Raw genomic sequence first — 16,644 nt, 5'->3', positions numbered from 1 at the left:
GGTTGCAGATGTCGGCGGCGCAGATGTTGGCGGTGCAGATGTTGGCTCGCACATGCCCTGGGGTTCTCGGGGTGCCTTTGCCGCGGGGGTGCGGGGGTGCAGGTGCCGGCAGGGTGCGGGTGCGGGCGCGGGGGGGCCCCGCAGCCAATGAGTGCTGCGCGGGGGCGGCTGCGTGCGCGGCCGGCGGCGTGTTGCAGCCGGGCGGCGTGTGCGGGCCGGAGCGGCGGGCACGCAGCGCCTGTCCTCGCACCTGCAACCCCTTCCGACCCCCTTCCCCCCCCTTTTTTTTTTCTTTTGGGTTTTTTCCCCCCTCCCCCACCCTTCGGTGCTTTTTTCCCTTTTTTTTTTTTTTTTTTTCCCTTTCCTTTTTCCTTTCCCCCCCCTCCCCGCCCCTCTTCCTGCGCTTTGCTCCGGGAAAACGCTGGATTTTAAACCTCTGCCCGCCCGGCAGTGAGTGGGGAAGGAAAAGGAAAACCATGGCCCAGGCCAGAATGCACCACCCCGTCTCTTGGGTGATCTTCGCCGGGATGGCCGCGCTCCTCCTCCCCCAAGGTAGGGAACGCGGCGGGGGACGCAGCCCGGGCGGGCGGAGGATGCGCGGTCCCACAGCAGCACCCTCCGAGGGGCTGGGGGATGAAAACCCCCGAGAGCGGGGGTGAGGATCCCCCCAGAGCGGGGACAGAGCCGGGGAAGGGTCCCCAGCCCGCCGTGAAGTTGCGGGGGATGCGGATGCGGGTGCGGCGCAGGAATTCCCGGCGCACCGGGCTGGCGGCGGGGGGGACACCGCTCCTCTCCTGGCGTCCTGGTTATTTCTGCGGGTGCAGAAGGACTCTGCCATCCCAGCGCGGTTCTGGCAGGATCAATGAGCCAACAGGCTGCGGGGGTGTCGGGGTTCCTCCGTGCTCCCCCCGCGCCTTTGCTTTTCCAGCAAGGTCGTCCGAAAAACTCGGTGCAGCCCCGCCGCCGCCGGGCTGGGAGTTGGGGAGCGCTGGTCCAGCCTGTCCCGAATCAGCACGGCTGCCTCCCCCCAGCCGGGGGACGGCGCTGGGAGGGGAGGGGGGGCTGTGCAAGGGGGAAAAAAAAGAGCAAAAAACGATGGGAAAAGGAGGGGGGAAGAGGCGGCAGGAGCCAGCCCCATCTGGCCGGGAGCGCCGAGCCTGTCAGCTCGCGTTAGGCTCCTCGCAGCCATCTGGAGGGGCTGTGCGAGCGGGGTTTCCTCCGCGGGAGGAGAGGATGGAGCCGCATCCTGCCCCGGGCCGCCGCGGGAGCTCGGGATGCGCAGGGGGATGTGCCGGGGGATGCTGCTGTGCCTGGAGCGGGGCTCCGGGGCGGGATGCGGGCACTTCCCGGGGATGGATGCACCCCGTGGGGGGATGCAGGCGCTCCTTGGAGCAGGGATGCGCCCCCGGGGCGGTGCGGGGGTTCCTGGGCGGGAGGGATGCACCCGGGGGATGTGGGGTCTCCTGAGGATGGATGCACCCGGCGGGGTGAATGCACCTCCATCTCCACAGCCGGATCCTGCTCCCTCTGCGCTGCTCACGGGGGGCTGGGGATGTCCAAAGCGGCCCAGGCTCGTCCCCCGTGTGCCGAGGAGCGCTGCAGCAGGAGCCGGGCGGGCTCGGCGTGTGGGGCTGGGGGCTGCGGCGTGCCCAGGGATGCTCACTGCGTGTCTCCCACCACAAACTTCTCTCTGCTGGGCAAACCGTGCCGGCTGCTGCTGGGGGAGAGCCCTCCGTGCCGTATCGACCGGCACAGGCTGCTTAACATGCACATCACACGGTGCCGAGGCATCGCTCCTCTTCGCCTTCCTCCCGCTCTCCGTCTCGCAGGGCTGCTGCTGCTGCTGCCCGCCCGGCATTCCTGCATCCCCGGGGCTTCCCCGGCTCCCAGCCCTGCAGGGAACCCGGGCGGGTGTGAAGGGTCGGGGCTCCCCAGGAGAGGGATGGAGCTGCACCTTTCCCTCCTCACTTCTGCTGCTCGGAATTTGTGCCTCATTGGTTTTATTATTTCATTATTTTATCATTTTTTTTAATGCTTGCTTTGGGGCTCCTCACCTGGCTTCCTTGCGGTCTTATTCCATGCCTCTGGTTATCCTTCCTGCTTCCTCTCCAAGCTTCTAGATCAAAAAGTAGTTGGGTTTTTTATTTCTTTCTTTATTATTTTTATAACTCTCCTGGGCAGCAGAGCAGTGGGGAGGAATGTGCTGACTCCCTAAGCCCAAAATCCCCCAATTCCCTGCACTTCAGGAACCTGATGTGGGTGCCAGAAGTCCCTGAGTCACTCTTGGAGTGAGGGAAAGAAGGGAACCACATTACTCCATGGTCTGGGGAGGACACAGGGCAGAGCTGTGGGAAATTGGGTGAAATATTGCCCAGGGCAACAAAAAGTTGGGGTCTTTTTAGGGCTGGGAGTTGCTGCATTGTTGGAGGGAAGAAGTCCCCTTGGGAGTTTTTCTTGCATAATTTTATTTAAGAGTAATTTAAAAAAAAACCCTCAAACACACCCTACAAATGATTTTGTATTTTAGCACAAACTTTTAAAGAGAGTTTTGAGAAAATTGGGTTCATTCAAGCCCAAGGTGATATTTAGGTTTTTATGCAGTGCTGAAAATCAGCAGGAATGTGCTTCTGCTTCATGAATTCTTCTGCTAATCCCAGCAGTTTTTGGAATTCATAAGTTTTCCCCTTTGTTTGGTGTCCCGAAGTGGAGCTGGCTTGTGTTTGAAGACATGAAAATAATTGTCATGCAGGAAAACTGTGTTTGGCACAAACCTCCTCCAGAAATCTCCAGAGCTGCGTGCTGCCCTCTGCAGCAGCTCGTCCTCCTCTGGGTCATTTCCCTATTTCCAGCCAAACAAACAATAAGAAAAGTGGTTTGTGAGTGTGCTTGAAAGGAAAGTGGAGCATGAAGTGGGATTATTCAGAGGCGTTTGACCACCTGCATTTGTGCAAACATCTGTGGGTCCTCTAAGTTTTGCAGATTCACTTTTGCGGAAATTCTGTAGATTTGTTGGATTTGTGGAATTGTGGCCCCAAAATGGGAGCTGTTGAGGGTTGTGTGCATCAGGAAGGAGCCTCCTGAGCCCTGGAATGTCCAGGGTGGTTGGACACCAAGGGAGCTGGAGCTGGAGAGAGAGGCTGGAGCATTTCTTGGATGCTGCATCCCCTTGGGAAGGGGCTGTGGGTGTCCTTTGCATCCACTCACAAGAAGGACGGAGCCAGAAAATGTCCAGCCACAACTTGGGGAATCAGAAGGGAAGAGGGGATGTTGCAGAGGGCTGGGATAGCCCCAGGCTTCGGGAAGTGAGCGGCAATTTGGCAACACAGCTCTCATTGTGTTTGCTCTGTGTCTTCTGTGTGATTTTTAAATAGCAGCAATGAAAATCCAAAATATCCTCACACAGGGCCCAGGCAGCAGAATTTTCCCTTCCCCCTTTCCTGGCTCAAAGCAAAGGGGTGTCCTCACATGTTCCCCATGTCCTTGACCCACAGCCCACCTGGATTTCTTAAGGAAGAGGCAAAAATCTCACCCAGCACTTGGGAGTGGAAGAGACAAGAAAACTCTTCACTCAGCCACGCGTAAAAGGATTAACCAGGCTAAAAGGTCATAGAAGATTTAGCTGGGCCTTTAGCATCAGTAAGCCAAGAATTATGGGAATTTGATTTACAAATTAGCATAAAGACCTTATTCTAATAAGCATACAAGCTGAAATAGGTATGTAAAATAATAGCATGTGTCAACATCCTACACAGAGCGTTCCTCATCCGAAAGAATTATTCGCTCGTTCGATGTGGCTGGGATGCAGATAATTCCCAAAGTGAGACAGGCTGTGCTGGTGTGTGATGGAAAGGCTGGATCTGACCCAGAGACACATCCACAAGGAGGAGGGGCTGGGTGCTTCCCCTCAGGAAGGGCAGGATTTGGGATCTGGTTTGGGGCTAAGAAAAATTTGCTATCCCCAAAAAATGCTGTCTCAAAAAAGTGCCATCCCCCAAAAAATGCTGCCTCCAAAAAATGGTACATCCAGAAAATGCTGTGTCCAAAAAATGTTATCCCTGAGAAATGCTGCCCCCCAAAAATGATATCCCTAAAAAATGCTGTGCCCAAAAATACTACCCCCAAAAATGCTATCTCAAAAAAGTGCCACTCCCCAAAAAATTCTGCCCCCAAAAATACTGTCCCCAAAAAATGCTATGCCCTAAAAATATCATCCCCAAAAAATGCTGTGCCCAAAAAATGCTGCCCCCAAAAATGATATCCTCAAAAAGTACTGTGCCCAAAAATACTACCCCCAAAAATGCTATCTCAAAAAATTGCCACCCCCCAAAAAATGCTGCCCCCAAATATACTGTCCCCAAAAAATGCTACACCCAAAAAATGTCGTCCCCAAAAAATGCTGTGCCCAAAAATACTATCCCCAAAAAATGCTACTCCCAAAAAATGCTATCTCAAAGAAGTGCTATCCCCCCCAAAAATGCTGCCCCCCAAAATACCATCCCCCAAAAATTCTACACCTGAAAAATGCTGTCCCCAATATGCTGTGCCCAAAATCCTATGAGAATTTTCTGTCAGTAGAGGGGCAAGGAGAAACCTTCTGCTACTCCCCAAAGATTCTATCCCCCAAAAATGCTGTCCCCCAAAACACCTATCCCCCAAGAAATGCTATCACCAAAAAACGCTGGCCCAGGAAAATTCTATCCCCAAAAAATGCCTTCCCAAAAATCCTGTGAGAATTTTCTCTCAGTGGAGGGGTGAGGGGAAACCGCCTGCTACTACCAAAAATTCTATCCCCGAAAAATTCTATCCCCAAAAAATTCTATCCCCAAAAAATTCTATCCCCAAAAAATTCTGTCCCCAAAAAATTCTATCCCCAAAAAATGCTGCCCCCAAAATATTCTACCCCCAGAATTTTGTGAGAATTTTCTCTCAGTGGAGGGGTGAGGGGAATCCTCCTGGCAGCTTGTGCAGGAGGTAATTGCACTAATGAATGTGTATAAGAAAAATTACGTGTATCGACATCTTTTTGTGAATGCTCGGATTTATTGGTCCTCAGGAAAAATATTAGATGTGGTTAATAGTTATCACACAGGTCAATAAAACATGATATTCACCCCAACAGCAGAAAATAGCTTTTTAATAGGTAATAACAGTAATAATCAATAGCTACATGATTAGATAACCCAGTTATATGCAGTACATAAAAGGAGGGGAATGCACTCTGCCTGCTCGGTGCCGGATTTGGAGCGTGGCTGAACATCTGTCATTGCTGTTGATTCCCAGCAGGGCAGAGGAGGTATCAGCACCTCTGGAAATCAGGAACCACGTGGCATTAATTGGCACATTTTTAAGATTCATCAGAGCAAGCAGCAACCTGAGAAGACCTTTGGAAAGCAGCTGAGCTGTGCGAAACGCTGGAGGCACCCAAAATGCTGGGAAGGGGGTGGGATTTTGGTTTGGGTGGCGGAGCTGCAGGTGGGGTTTCTAAGTGTGTTGTCATCTTATTGCAGGGGTTCCATGCTGTTGTCTCCTTATCACAAAAGTTTCACGCCTTCCTAGTGTTTCTCATGGTCATCTCCTCAGAGCACTGACTCTTTCTTCTTCCCAAACTGACTCCAGTTCCTTTCTCAATACCACCCCACTCTTTATAGCATCTTCTTCTCATTGGTTACTGTTAAAGTCAGGCCAGCTCCTAATCTTTGATAATTGGCCCAGCTACAACTCCTTAGGGGTAAGAATACTTTCTACACGATCTTTATTTTCTTATATTCTATCCCCCTACACAAGTGTGGATTTCTGCTGCTTCCCTGGGAGCCTCCCTGTGCTGAGCTGGTTACACAGCAGTGGATTGGCAGGAGACAAGGAGGAGAAAAGCTATTGTATTTGCTCTATGCTGAGATCTCAATGATAAAATTATCAAAATGATAAAAAAACATGATCAAAATGATAAAAAAAAATCGAAGTGAAATGGAAACTCCATTGTGTGAAATAAATTACCTTAGAGCACAGGAGGAGGTGCTGGAGTAGGTTTGTGTAGTAGCTACACCAGGTTTAGGAGCCCCACTGGTGGACTGGAGATGTGTGAGGTCCTGTAAGTGCTGGCACAAATTTCAGGATGTGCAGTTGTTTCCTGGCACGAAGCACCTGTGAACAAGTGGGTATGTGAGGAGGAAAAGATTGTCCATCCCAGGTGTTCATGGCAAGGGTTTGGAGCTGCCTTGGAGTTGAGCAACAGGGACAAAAATGAGCAAAAATGCCAGATTTGGGGATTCTATGGAAGCCCAGGTTGGTGTCCAGCTGCTTCACATTTGGGATAAGCTTCATGGGTCAGAAGGAGATAAATATCAGTTTGATAAGCAGAGAGGATCAGGTGGGAGCTGGGAGCTTGGAAAAAACCTCCTCTGCTAAATCTGAGCTTCTGAGCCACCCTAGGGATCATCCCATCCCTCTGTGCAGGACTGGGGCTCTGGAGGCTGCAGCCAGTTTTGGGATATGCTTGTGTTTAGAAAAGCTTCTTCTCCTTTCCCCACATAGGAATTTTGATCAGCACAACAACCCTGGCTTGTGGTTTTTCCATCTTCCTTTAACTCACTCCTGAGATGAGTGCATTTGATATTAGAAGTGTCTGCTTTGTGTATTTTTCTTGCAGTTTTCACTTAAAAATACCTATATTGTGATTTCCTCCCCCATTTTATTTTTTCCCCATGGGGAAGGAATTGATCAGTTGACAGATTTAGGTCAGGTTAGTGAGCGGGGCTTGCTGTTTTCTGTGATAAACCAGGAGTGGATGGGGAGAGCTCTTGCCAGGAAGCTCCAGTCAGACAGTGCAGGTGAATTTCAGCTTTCCTCAGCCTGGGAAACACCCCCTGAGGAGCAAATATTTGTCCATGGGGATCAGAAAAAGACCTTCATTTGTGTTTGTCTTTGCTTGCTAACTTCAGTAGTGGAAAGAAAGGGCAAAACTTTCCTTGCTTGTTCTCCACTTGAAGGGACAAGAGCTTTAAAGAGGGGAAATGGGATTTTTTGAGCATTCCTGTCATTCTCCTTTGATGGGCAGTGACAAATCTCCCGTTAGACTCAAACCTGATCCATCTCTGATGTTCATGGCAAAAGCTTCGAGCTGTGACTCGGACTTGGAGCTGAGCTCTTGGTTTCAAACAGGAGCCAAAATGAGCAAGGTGCCAGATTTGGGGATTTTGTAGAGGAAGTCCAAGCCATGCTTCTGTCTTCTGTTGCCAGCCAGCACCAACACATGGGTTTTTCATGCCTTTAGAAGCTTTTTATAGGAAAAAACAAAACAGGCCGGGAGAGATGGGGGTGGTCACCTGGAGAGGAGAAGGCTCCAGGGAGAGCTCAGAGCCCCTGCCAGGGCCTGAAGGGGCTCCAGGAGAGCTGGGGAGGGACTGGGGACAAGGGATGGAGGGACAGGACACAGGGAATGGCTCCCAGTGCCAGAGGGCAGGGCTGGATGGGATATTGGGAATTGGGAATTGTTCCCTGTGAGGGTGGGGAGATCCCAGAACAGGGTGCCCAGAGCAGCTGTGGCTGCCCCTGGATCCCTGGAAACGTTGAAAGCCAGGCTGGATGGGGCTGGGAGCCACCTGGGATAGTGGAAGGTGTCCTGTCCATGGCAGGGGATTGGAATAAGAGGATCTTTAAGGTCCCTTCCCAACCCAAACCATTCTGTGATTCTACAAAAAACAGGATCAACAAAGAGCAACCCCTTTGTCCCTGCCCCCCTTGGGGCACCCCAACCCCTGCATCCTGCAGGAATTGCATCCCAGCACATTGGGAACTGTGGCTGGCAGCTGGGGTGAGCTGCCACCTCCCTTCTCCTCCTCCTCCTCCTCCTCCCCAAGCAGGCACCTTGCTCGTGGTCAATAATAAATCAGAGGTGCTGCCTTGCCAGGCTCTGCTCTCTGCTGCCAGGCGGCAGAGCACGGATTTTTGATGTGCTCAACAGTTAATATGTCTAATGCTGAAAGCTGTTGTAAATTAATTGACCTCTTGGCCCCCTTGTCCTGTTGACTGTTCCCACTGAAGACAGTGGTTGGTTCTTGGCATTCTTGCCCCCCTCCTCCACCTCCCAGTAATGCTTTGCTTGCTAATCAGGGCAGTCAGAAAAAGGAGCCTCGGCTCTGAAATGCTTCAGAGGAGCTGCATGGGCAGGTCAGGGTTCTGGGCATCCACTGTGCCTGAATTCCTGGTGGTCAGAGTATTCCCTTTAAAGCTCTGCATGGAACCCTCTGCCTTCCCACGGGGACAATGGGGATGGGGGTGCTGCCAGACTGGAAAGTCCCAGCACAGCCCCAAGGAGCCTCTGGACGTGGATGGAAGGGGCACCTCTACGCACTGGGTGAGCTGTGACTCACACCAGGTCATGGGGCTGGCTTGGAGGAAGGATGAAGGCAAATTCTCATTAGGGATTTTTTGGAAATTACAGAAAAAGATCCCAGAACAGTTTGGGTTTGAGCTTAAACCTCGTCTCATTCCCGTGGTAATCACATATCCTCTGAACTCAAAGAGACATAGCTGTTCCAGGATTTTCCTGGGAAGCTGTGAGAAGCTGTGGGAAAGTTCAGAGAAAGAATTAAAACAATTATTATCTCTTTTTCTGTAAACATTGTTTATAGATATGATTCTCCAGAGTGTGCTATTCATAGTTCACCAACAGGAGAGAGAATATTCCTAAAGGCCAATCAGGTCTTAGGTCCACCATTGTTTCTGTAAGAACTGTGGATTTCTAAATAAAGTGTTTTTCATGCTTTCTGATGGTGGAGTCTCTGTATCACCTTTGGCTGTCCCTGATATCCCTTTAGTGACACATTTCACCCTCTACCATGGCAGGAACACTTTCCACTGTCCCAGGCTGCTCCAAGCCCCATCCAACCCAGCCTTGAGGGACTGGTGTATTTTCCTTGCACACTGCTGATCCTGGAAACCCTGATTTAGCTTGGAAAGGAGCTTGGAAAACCACAAATGCTCAGTCCACAGGGCTTGTTCGTGTCCTCCAGTGACTCATGGTGGGAGAGAAAGAGAGCAGCTGCTAAGGAGTGGGAAATGCCACAGGAAATTGTGTAATATTAGAAACGAAGCAGAATGTTTCAGGTTTTTCTAATTCCAAAATGAAATAATAATAAAAAAAAGAACAATCACCAAATTCCCAGTGAAAGCAAATTCTGGGAAGAGTGAGGATTGATTTTTGAAGCATTTTCTTCGGAGCTCGCTGAGGCTTTATGTACAAAGTTGTGAAGTGATTTAGAAAAAAAAAAAAATAAAAAGAGCTCCAAAGGCCGTGTTCCAGCAGTATCAAAGAGCCTGGAGTCTCCAGCCTTGTTCCATTTTGTATTGTTATTTCTTCAAAACAGATCCTTTGCTAATGTTTCCATTTTACTAGAAACAGAATTCTTGATTTAAAGAACTGGTTTGAAAGCCAAACCTGACCCGCCTCACTGGAAGTGTGACAGGCCCACAGAGCAAAGCAAGGTTCATTAGTGCCATAATATTCTCTTTCTTTTTTTGGTGTTTGGGGCTTTTTTCCTTCTCTTAGAAGAGTTATCTGGTGAATAGCACTTGGTTCCTGGCTTGGTTTGGGTGTTTTTAGCTTTTATTCCCTTTCCACAGGACAGATGGTATTTAGAGATCAGAGGGTGCCTCCGTTAGACTTTTACTTTTCCAAAGTCAATTCCCAAAGGCAGCACTGGGGTTTTTGATAGCGGGCCAAGGCGCAGGAGAGCGGCAGGGCTGGCTGGCACGGGGTGAATTTGGATTTAACATGAGTGACATCTCTCTTAATGAAGCTCTTTTTGGAACAAAGCTGGCGAGGAGCAGGATCCGTGATCCATTAGAGGCCGGGGTAGTGGCAGAGCCAAAACTGCCTTGTCACTGGAGACAACATGAAAAAAAAAAACGTGTATTATTTATTGTTTACTTTTTGTGCCGCTTTTCTGCCCGTCAATGCTTCCCATTGTATGTTTTGGGCTTCAAAACCTGACACCACATTAGAAACCATCTCCAAAGCCCCCAAATAATGCATAAACTATGATTATTCCTTCTGATCCACTTGTGTTTATGTAAATGGCTGGAAAAGCGTTTTTCAGCTTATTTCAGAAGCTTAAGGGATTCATACCAAGCCTATTATTGAAAAATCAGAAAGTGAAAAGCAACTTCTGAGACAAGGAATTAGCAACTCAATGGCAGCGCTGGGGCTGCGGGGTCTGGCTGGACCACAGATGGGAATTCCCTTGGGATTCAAAAATCCAGCAGGTTTGGGGGGATTTGAGGGGAGAGGGGGCTCAGAGGAGGTTTGGGGTCAATCCAAAGGGATGAGGGGCTGCAGGGGGAGCTGGGGCACAAACCATTGGTGCTGCTGGGGATGCTGGTCAGGGTTTTGGGGGATGAAGCCCCCAAGCACTTGCGGAATTATCTCTTGCACCCACGGGTGGGAAGGGGCTGGCAGTGCCATCCTTGCTCCATCCAAACCTTTTCCTCTGTCCCAGGAGAGCTGGGACCAGATGCAGGTTCTCTTTGGGCTCCATCCCGTTCCAGCCAGCCCTGCAGCATCTCATCCCTCCTCTCCTGCTGCTTTTTTTCCCCTGGTTTGGTCCCTTTCCCCCTTCCTTATGTTAATTTCCCACCTGAGCACCAAGTACTTTATAAATAGCAAATCTGAAATGAATTTCCTAGCAGCAATCATTATCTCCCTCGACAGCCATTAAACATTCACACAAGCAGAGCAAAATGACAAAGGGGATTGATTTTTACAGTATGTTGGGGGGAGGTAGGAGAAAGGAAATATGTTGACAAGGCTTTTTTTTTTTTGCCTTATTTCCCCCCTCTCTCCATTCTCCCCTCCCTTCCACATCCTCTGTGTTGGTGGAAATCAAAATCACCCTTTCGGAGATCGGGTTGGGAGGGGATGGGAGACAGCGAAGTGGGAAATAAATAACAATAAATTAAAAAAAAAAAAAAAAAAAGAAGAGAAAAACAAAAAGCAGCAAGTTCTTCTTCAAGCAGCAACCTCTGCTCCCTTCCTCTGCAGCCCCTTGCTCCGATCCGCTGGCCATGTACAACTGGTAAACATGAAGTTGGTTCCGTGGCCTGGCTGTGGAGATGAATATGTCAGAGCTAATGCCTGTGAAGATGGAGGGGTGGGCTGCAGGGAAAGGGGGGGCCCAATCTGGGAGCCTGCTCAGCAGAATAAATGTGTTGATGCAATCGTTGGGAGCGGGCGAGCCGCGGCCGAATGAGGCACTGTAGCTGAAAATTTAACTTTGATTTCAATTTTCATATTTGTCAGCAATAATTAGATTCAAGAAATGTTTTTGCCGCTGTTCTAAAATACTAATAAGTAGGAGCCTTTGTAGTATGGCTAATGGAGTCTTTTTTTTCCTAGTGGGCTAGAAAAATTCCATTAAAGGGAAAAGTCATACTATATTACTGTGCTTCAACATGCAGTGGCTCTGCTGCCACAGGAATATCTGTGCTGGGAAACAGTGCAGGGATGATGCTGGGACTGGTTCCTGTGGCTGGGATTGGGCAGGACCAGAGGGGACCCCCCACACCAAACTGGGCAGGGGGTGATGCTCTGAGGGGCTTTGGGAAGCTTTTGAGCTGCTCATGGGGTGATACCCCAGTGGCTCTCACCCAGCAGGTTTTGGCAAATTGTTTCGGTGTTCCCATTTCCCTTTGGGTTTGAAGCCTTGGATCAATGAGGAATTTCCCCTTGTTGGCTCTGCCAAAGGCAGAAAGCTCCTTCCACCCCTCCCCAGCCTGCAGGGTGGATTTCCTTGGCAGCACTGCCAGGTTTTATCCCAGGGAGATGCCGGCAAGGAAAGTGATATTAAATTTGCTGGCGATATGCAAAGCAAATGGGGAAGCTCTAAGTTGTGTCATTCTCAAGTTACTTCAGCCTATTAAGCAAACAAAAGCACTTGTGGAGTGAGAAATGGAAATGGCCAACGTGGCCCGATTAATCCTGGAAGTACAATTCCATTAATAAGCCAGCTTTTAATAGGTGGCTCTTTCCAGGAGCTGCTGGGACGAAGAATTGATGTATTCACTGTAATTGTATTGCAACTAATAGGATCAGAAGAAAATTGTATGGAGAACTTATTCCTTTGCCACCATATTCCAATCAGTTGAAATAATACAGGAGGGCCCAGCATGGTAATGAGACTTAAATCTAAACAGGAATATTTTAAATTTTAGTGTGTGTGGAGGGGAGTTGGCTTGTGCTTTTCCTTCCCCATAGATTGGGCAGAAATAAAAAGAAATAAAAGAGAAGTTCAGAGAGGTGCTGGAGGAAATGGGAATCCCAATCCCAGTGGAAATGCTCCGTGGTTGGGTGCTGGGGCTGGGATGTGGCTGCTGGTGCAGAGCTGTGCCAGCTCAGCCTCTCTCCTGAATGCTAAGGGGGTGTCTGGATGCCCAGGGATGGCACTGCCCCCTTGGCACCTCACCCAGAGCCTTTTGTTCCCGTCATTGGCAGCGAGAGGAGCCTTCCCCCTCTGCAGTGGCTGCGGTTCACTGGCAGAGCTCATTAACGAGCCTCGGGTCCTCCCTCCATTCATCCCCCGTTTATTCCCTCCTCCATCTGCAGGCTCTGATGGTTTGCTGATCCTTTCTTCCCAAGGAACTCCTGCAAAAACCCCACCTTCTGCTTTAGGGAGCAAATGTACCTTTGTGGCTGTGGCTCTGGGCCCCCGTGGGCTGCAGAGAGGGATTTGGGCTTTAATCCACGAGTGTCTCTCCAAGGGACCTTGGAAGAGAAGAGCTGTGCAAATCTCAGGCAGGCTGGGTGGCTCAGCACATGCAAGGTGATGCACAGCAGTGCCCCAGGATGCACATCTCCACAATATCAATGGAATTGTGGAATGATGCAATTAAAGCAAGGGAAATGCCAATGTGGGAGCTGCCTGACCCAGAATCTGTGCGGCCCATGATTACTGGAGCTGTAGCTCGGCCATGAGAAGTTTGCAATCACTTTTTGTCTGTTCATCACTGGTTCGGGGCTGTTTGTTTTTCACTCCTCCTCCCTATTTGTATGCATGCTCTGACCCTGCTTTGGTAACAGGCTAGAGAGTAAATAGAAAGGGGAGGGGAAAAAAAAGGCAAGGGGAAAAAAAAGCCAAGGCACAGTTCAGCTCAAATCCCCAAGGAAACAGATGTGATTGCCTTCCAGAAATGGCTCCAATAAGGCCAGAAAGGAATATTGCTTTTATAGCTTTTGGGATATAAAACATTTAGAAAATGTGATTGACTGGTAGTGCCTAATTTATCATTTATCCATTTCTCCCTCCACCCAAACACAGCAGTATCCTCAGACGGACTCATTTCCACCTTTTCTTGGCTTTGTGCCCCTTTCCTATGTGTGACACACGTGCACACCCATGTGTCCTTGCACGCTGAGCTGTGTGCACACACAGGCACGTGTTCCCCCACGCTCCTGGCTCCTTGTCCCTGTGTCATGGATTTATCATCGTTCTGCTAAGCACTCAAACTCCTGTGGCTATTTATAATTAATGCTCAGAAACCTGCCAATCCATTTAATGACACCAGGAGGTCACGGCCTCCCTTATAGCTTCCCATTAATCATCATTAGAACAGTTCTGGGTTTTTTACGTTCTTTTAAAATGTTAATTCACCTTTATAATGCTCCTTTCAGCTCTGACTGTAAAGGGATACTCTGCAGTCACTCCAGACTGTCTTGCAAGTGTGTGCAGGTGAAAGGCTCAGTGGGACAATTGCACTTGATAAAGTCTCTTGGATGTCTCCCGCTGGAATGAATCACACTCGCAAGCTCTGCCAGACGGGATTTCTGCACTGCCCTCTGCCGCCGGCTCCTCGCACGGTGCTGGCACCGCTCCCTCCCTGCCGGCTCCATCCCTCACCACTCCTCCCTCCTGAACCACAGCATCACAGAATCCTGGGGTGGCTTGGGTGGCGAGGGACCTTAAAAATCCTCTGGTTCCATGTTCCAATCCTCTGGTTCCATGGTCCAATCCTCTGGTTCCATGGTCCAATCCTCTAGTTCCAAGACATGCCAAAATCTGTCATGGTTTGGAAAGCTACGAGTCTGCTAAGGAAGGCAGGAGCCTCCCCTGAACTGGGAAATGTAAACCCCCCCCCCGCTCCCTCCAAATTGTTATAAATTTGAAATTAAGGGGCTCTCAGGCAAAAAAAAATATGGGAGCAGGAATAATGGTTCTTTATTAGGGAAGAAAATAAAAAAATAAAATAAACAATGCAGTAAATTAAACCAGCGCTGACAAAGTCAGAACTCAACCTGACACCCTGTGGGTCAGGGTGTTGGCAGCAGTGCCATTGGAATTGTGGCTGCAGCCCTCCTGAAGTGCCAGGTGTGGTTCCCCATGTGGAATGAGCTTATCCATGCTGGCACAGAGCTGGCTCTGCCAGGCTGTGTTTGGGCACACCTTTACTGGAAGGTTTTTAGATCTGAAGTGGGCTCATGCACAGTTTGGCTTTATGGGTTCTGGTGTCTTGGTTTGGGTGGAGCATCCATCTCATCCCTTGCGAAAGTTAACAAAAATCCCCAAAAATCCCAATTCCCAGTGAGCGGGGCTGCTCCCATTGGCGAGTCCATCTCTCTCCTGCCAGTGCCCTGGGAGCCTCCAGCCCTTGTTGTGTGTCCCAAAGCACCCCCTGCCATGGTCACAGCACAGGGCATCAGCAGTGATGTCTAGAGGCAGCTTGGTGGAAGGAAAACTCCGGGTGCAATCTGGTACCTTTGGCAGCAGTTCCTCTTCAGTAGCCTCCTCCTGGCTCGTGGTTGGAAGCAATCATCCCTCTCCAAAGTCAATCTGTGCTTGCCACCAATGGGAATGGCTCCAAGGCAGTGCAATCCTGATCCAGACTGGGGTGTTGATCCTTTTGGGAACAGTCCCATGGCCCCATGTGAGCTGTGGGGACTTCTCACAGCTCTGGGTGCCAAAGCTTCAGAGGATCCCGTGATTTCTGCTCTGTGCTCATCCAAGAGGGGAGAAGGCAACACGGACACCCAGTTCCTTTGGTGGGAAGCATGCACAGCCCTATGTGTGCTCAAGGAGGGCAGAAATTCATGCTGGCCTCTCTGTTTGGGTGAAATAGGATCACTCCTGCTCCTTTGGAGACTTCTGGTCTGGGTGAGAGCCGAGCCCAGGCCCGTTTCTCTGAGTAAATACGCCAGCAGCATTTGGCTTAATGAACTGTGGCTTTTAATAAATGGCTCTTATCTTGCTGAAGTGCTGCTAAATTGTCAGGATTTAAAATTAGCCTAATAGATTTGTGGGCGATGTTTTATTCACTGGTTAGTTGGAAAGAGATGGAGAGTGGGGGGAGAGATGGCTCCACCCAGTTCTCCCTGAATTATACCCGAGTTACTTATTTGTTTGGGCCGAAGGGGAAATGTTCTGGATTAATGTGCAATGCCTCAGCACCTGACTTAATGAGAATTTAGAGACCTATCCCAAACTGAGAGTCTCCCATTAATCACTTGGTGGCCCCTCTGCTTTGCTGTCCCTGGGATGTATTTTTCGTGGTGGTGGTAGGGTTATGGCACCCACTGCTGCTTGCCAGGAAAAAGGGATGGGGATGGACAATGGAAGTTTTTAGGTGCTGTGGTGGCTTCCAGGATGATTTCTTACATCTTTGCTCTGTGTTGAGTTGAAGTAGATCCCATAGATCTCTGTCTACACCACACCTACCTGTACAACTTGAGTTCTTGAGCATGAAGTTGAAGTTGCTCAGCTTGTGGTACATCCCATGAACTTCCATGAGCCACTTTGCCTGCACTTCTTTTGGCAAAGCTGAGCTGGTTATGATCCTGTTGACAGTTTGGAGGCATATGGAGAGTCAAGGCAGAACAGTGTCTTATAATAGAGTAAAATGGGATCTGGTTGGGATGAAAGATGCCAGGGAAATGTCAATCACTATCATTATCCTAACAAACTGCTGTACCTGCAGAGATGATAATAATATTTAGCAATTATATGGCACCTAACAAGCTCAAACAGCACAGACTGCAGCTAATTAAATCTCCCAAGACTTCCTTTGGGTGGGTGATTTCCTTAGAGCATGGACCAGCTTCTCAGAGCATTTTGTGAGAAGTTCTGGCACTTCTTCCGCATTTCACAGGAAGGGAAGGGTGGTCCTGCTGGAAATCCATGCAGTGAGGGTGGTGGGGTCAGTCCTGGCACTGTGTTGGGCTGTTTGCTCCATTAGGAGGTGTTGGGTGGCCTTGACTTGATCACCCAGATGGATGTGTTGATGTGCTTTTCCTCATCCTTTTTGGAATTGGGGAGAGTTTGGGTGCTGGACACCCAGATGAGGACCCCACCAGCACCCCTTGGTGAAGCAGAGGTGCTGGTACAGATGGTTTTCAGGGCTGGACAGTCAGAGGGTGTTTTCTCCGGTGCCTGCTTTGCTGTGCTGCTGCTCTTTCCCTCTTGGTTCATCATTCCCCATCCCATCTCGAGCAAGCTGCATCCTCACAAACCCTTCTGGAGGATGACACATCAACCAGCATCCCTGGTTTGGCTGGGCGATCCAAGATCACTTGGAATTTAATACCAATATAGCCGGATGGAACGTGACTGGGCTCCTCTGGCCTTGCTGCTTGACCAAAGGCAGCAGCTGTGGTGGTTTCAC

At 49.8% G+C, this 16,644-nt stretch overlaps 1 protein-coding gene across 1 annotated transcript in view; it reads left to right on the top strand.

Moving 5' to 3' along the window:
* The first annotated feature begins 382 nt into the window (after positions 1 to 382).
* The window catches only part of LOC134430666 (protein CEPU-1), a 394,229-nt gene continuing 377,967 nt past the window's right edge, over positions 383 to 16,644 (top strand). The window contains exon 1 of the mRNA XM_063178488.1: positions 383 to 552. Within this exon, the coding sequence (XP_063034558.1) occupies positions 477 to 552 (76 nt within the window). The 5' untranslated portion in view covers positions 383 to 476. The remainder of the gene's footprint in view (positions 553 to 16,644) is intronic.

The sequence above is a fragment of the Melospiza melodia genome, chromosome 29, assembly GCF_035770615.1.
Source record: "Melospiza melodia melodia isolate bMelMel2 chromosome 29, bMelMel2.pri, whole genome shotgun sequence".
In the NCBI taxonomy this organism is placed as follows: domain Eukaryota; kingdom Metazoa; phylum Chordata; class Aves; order Passeriformes; family Passerellidae; genus Melospiza; species Melospiza melodia.
Note: the sequence above shows the minus strand (reverse complement) of the source record. Positions and strands in the feature narration are given on the sequence as shown.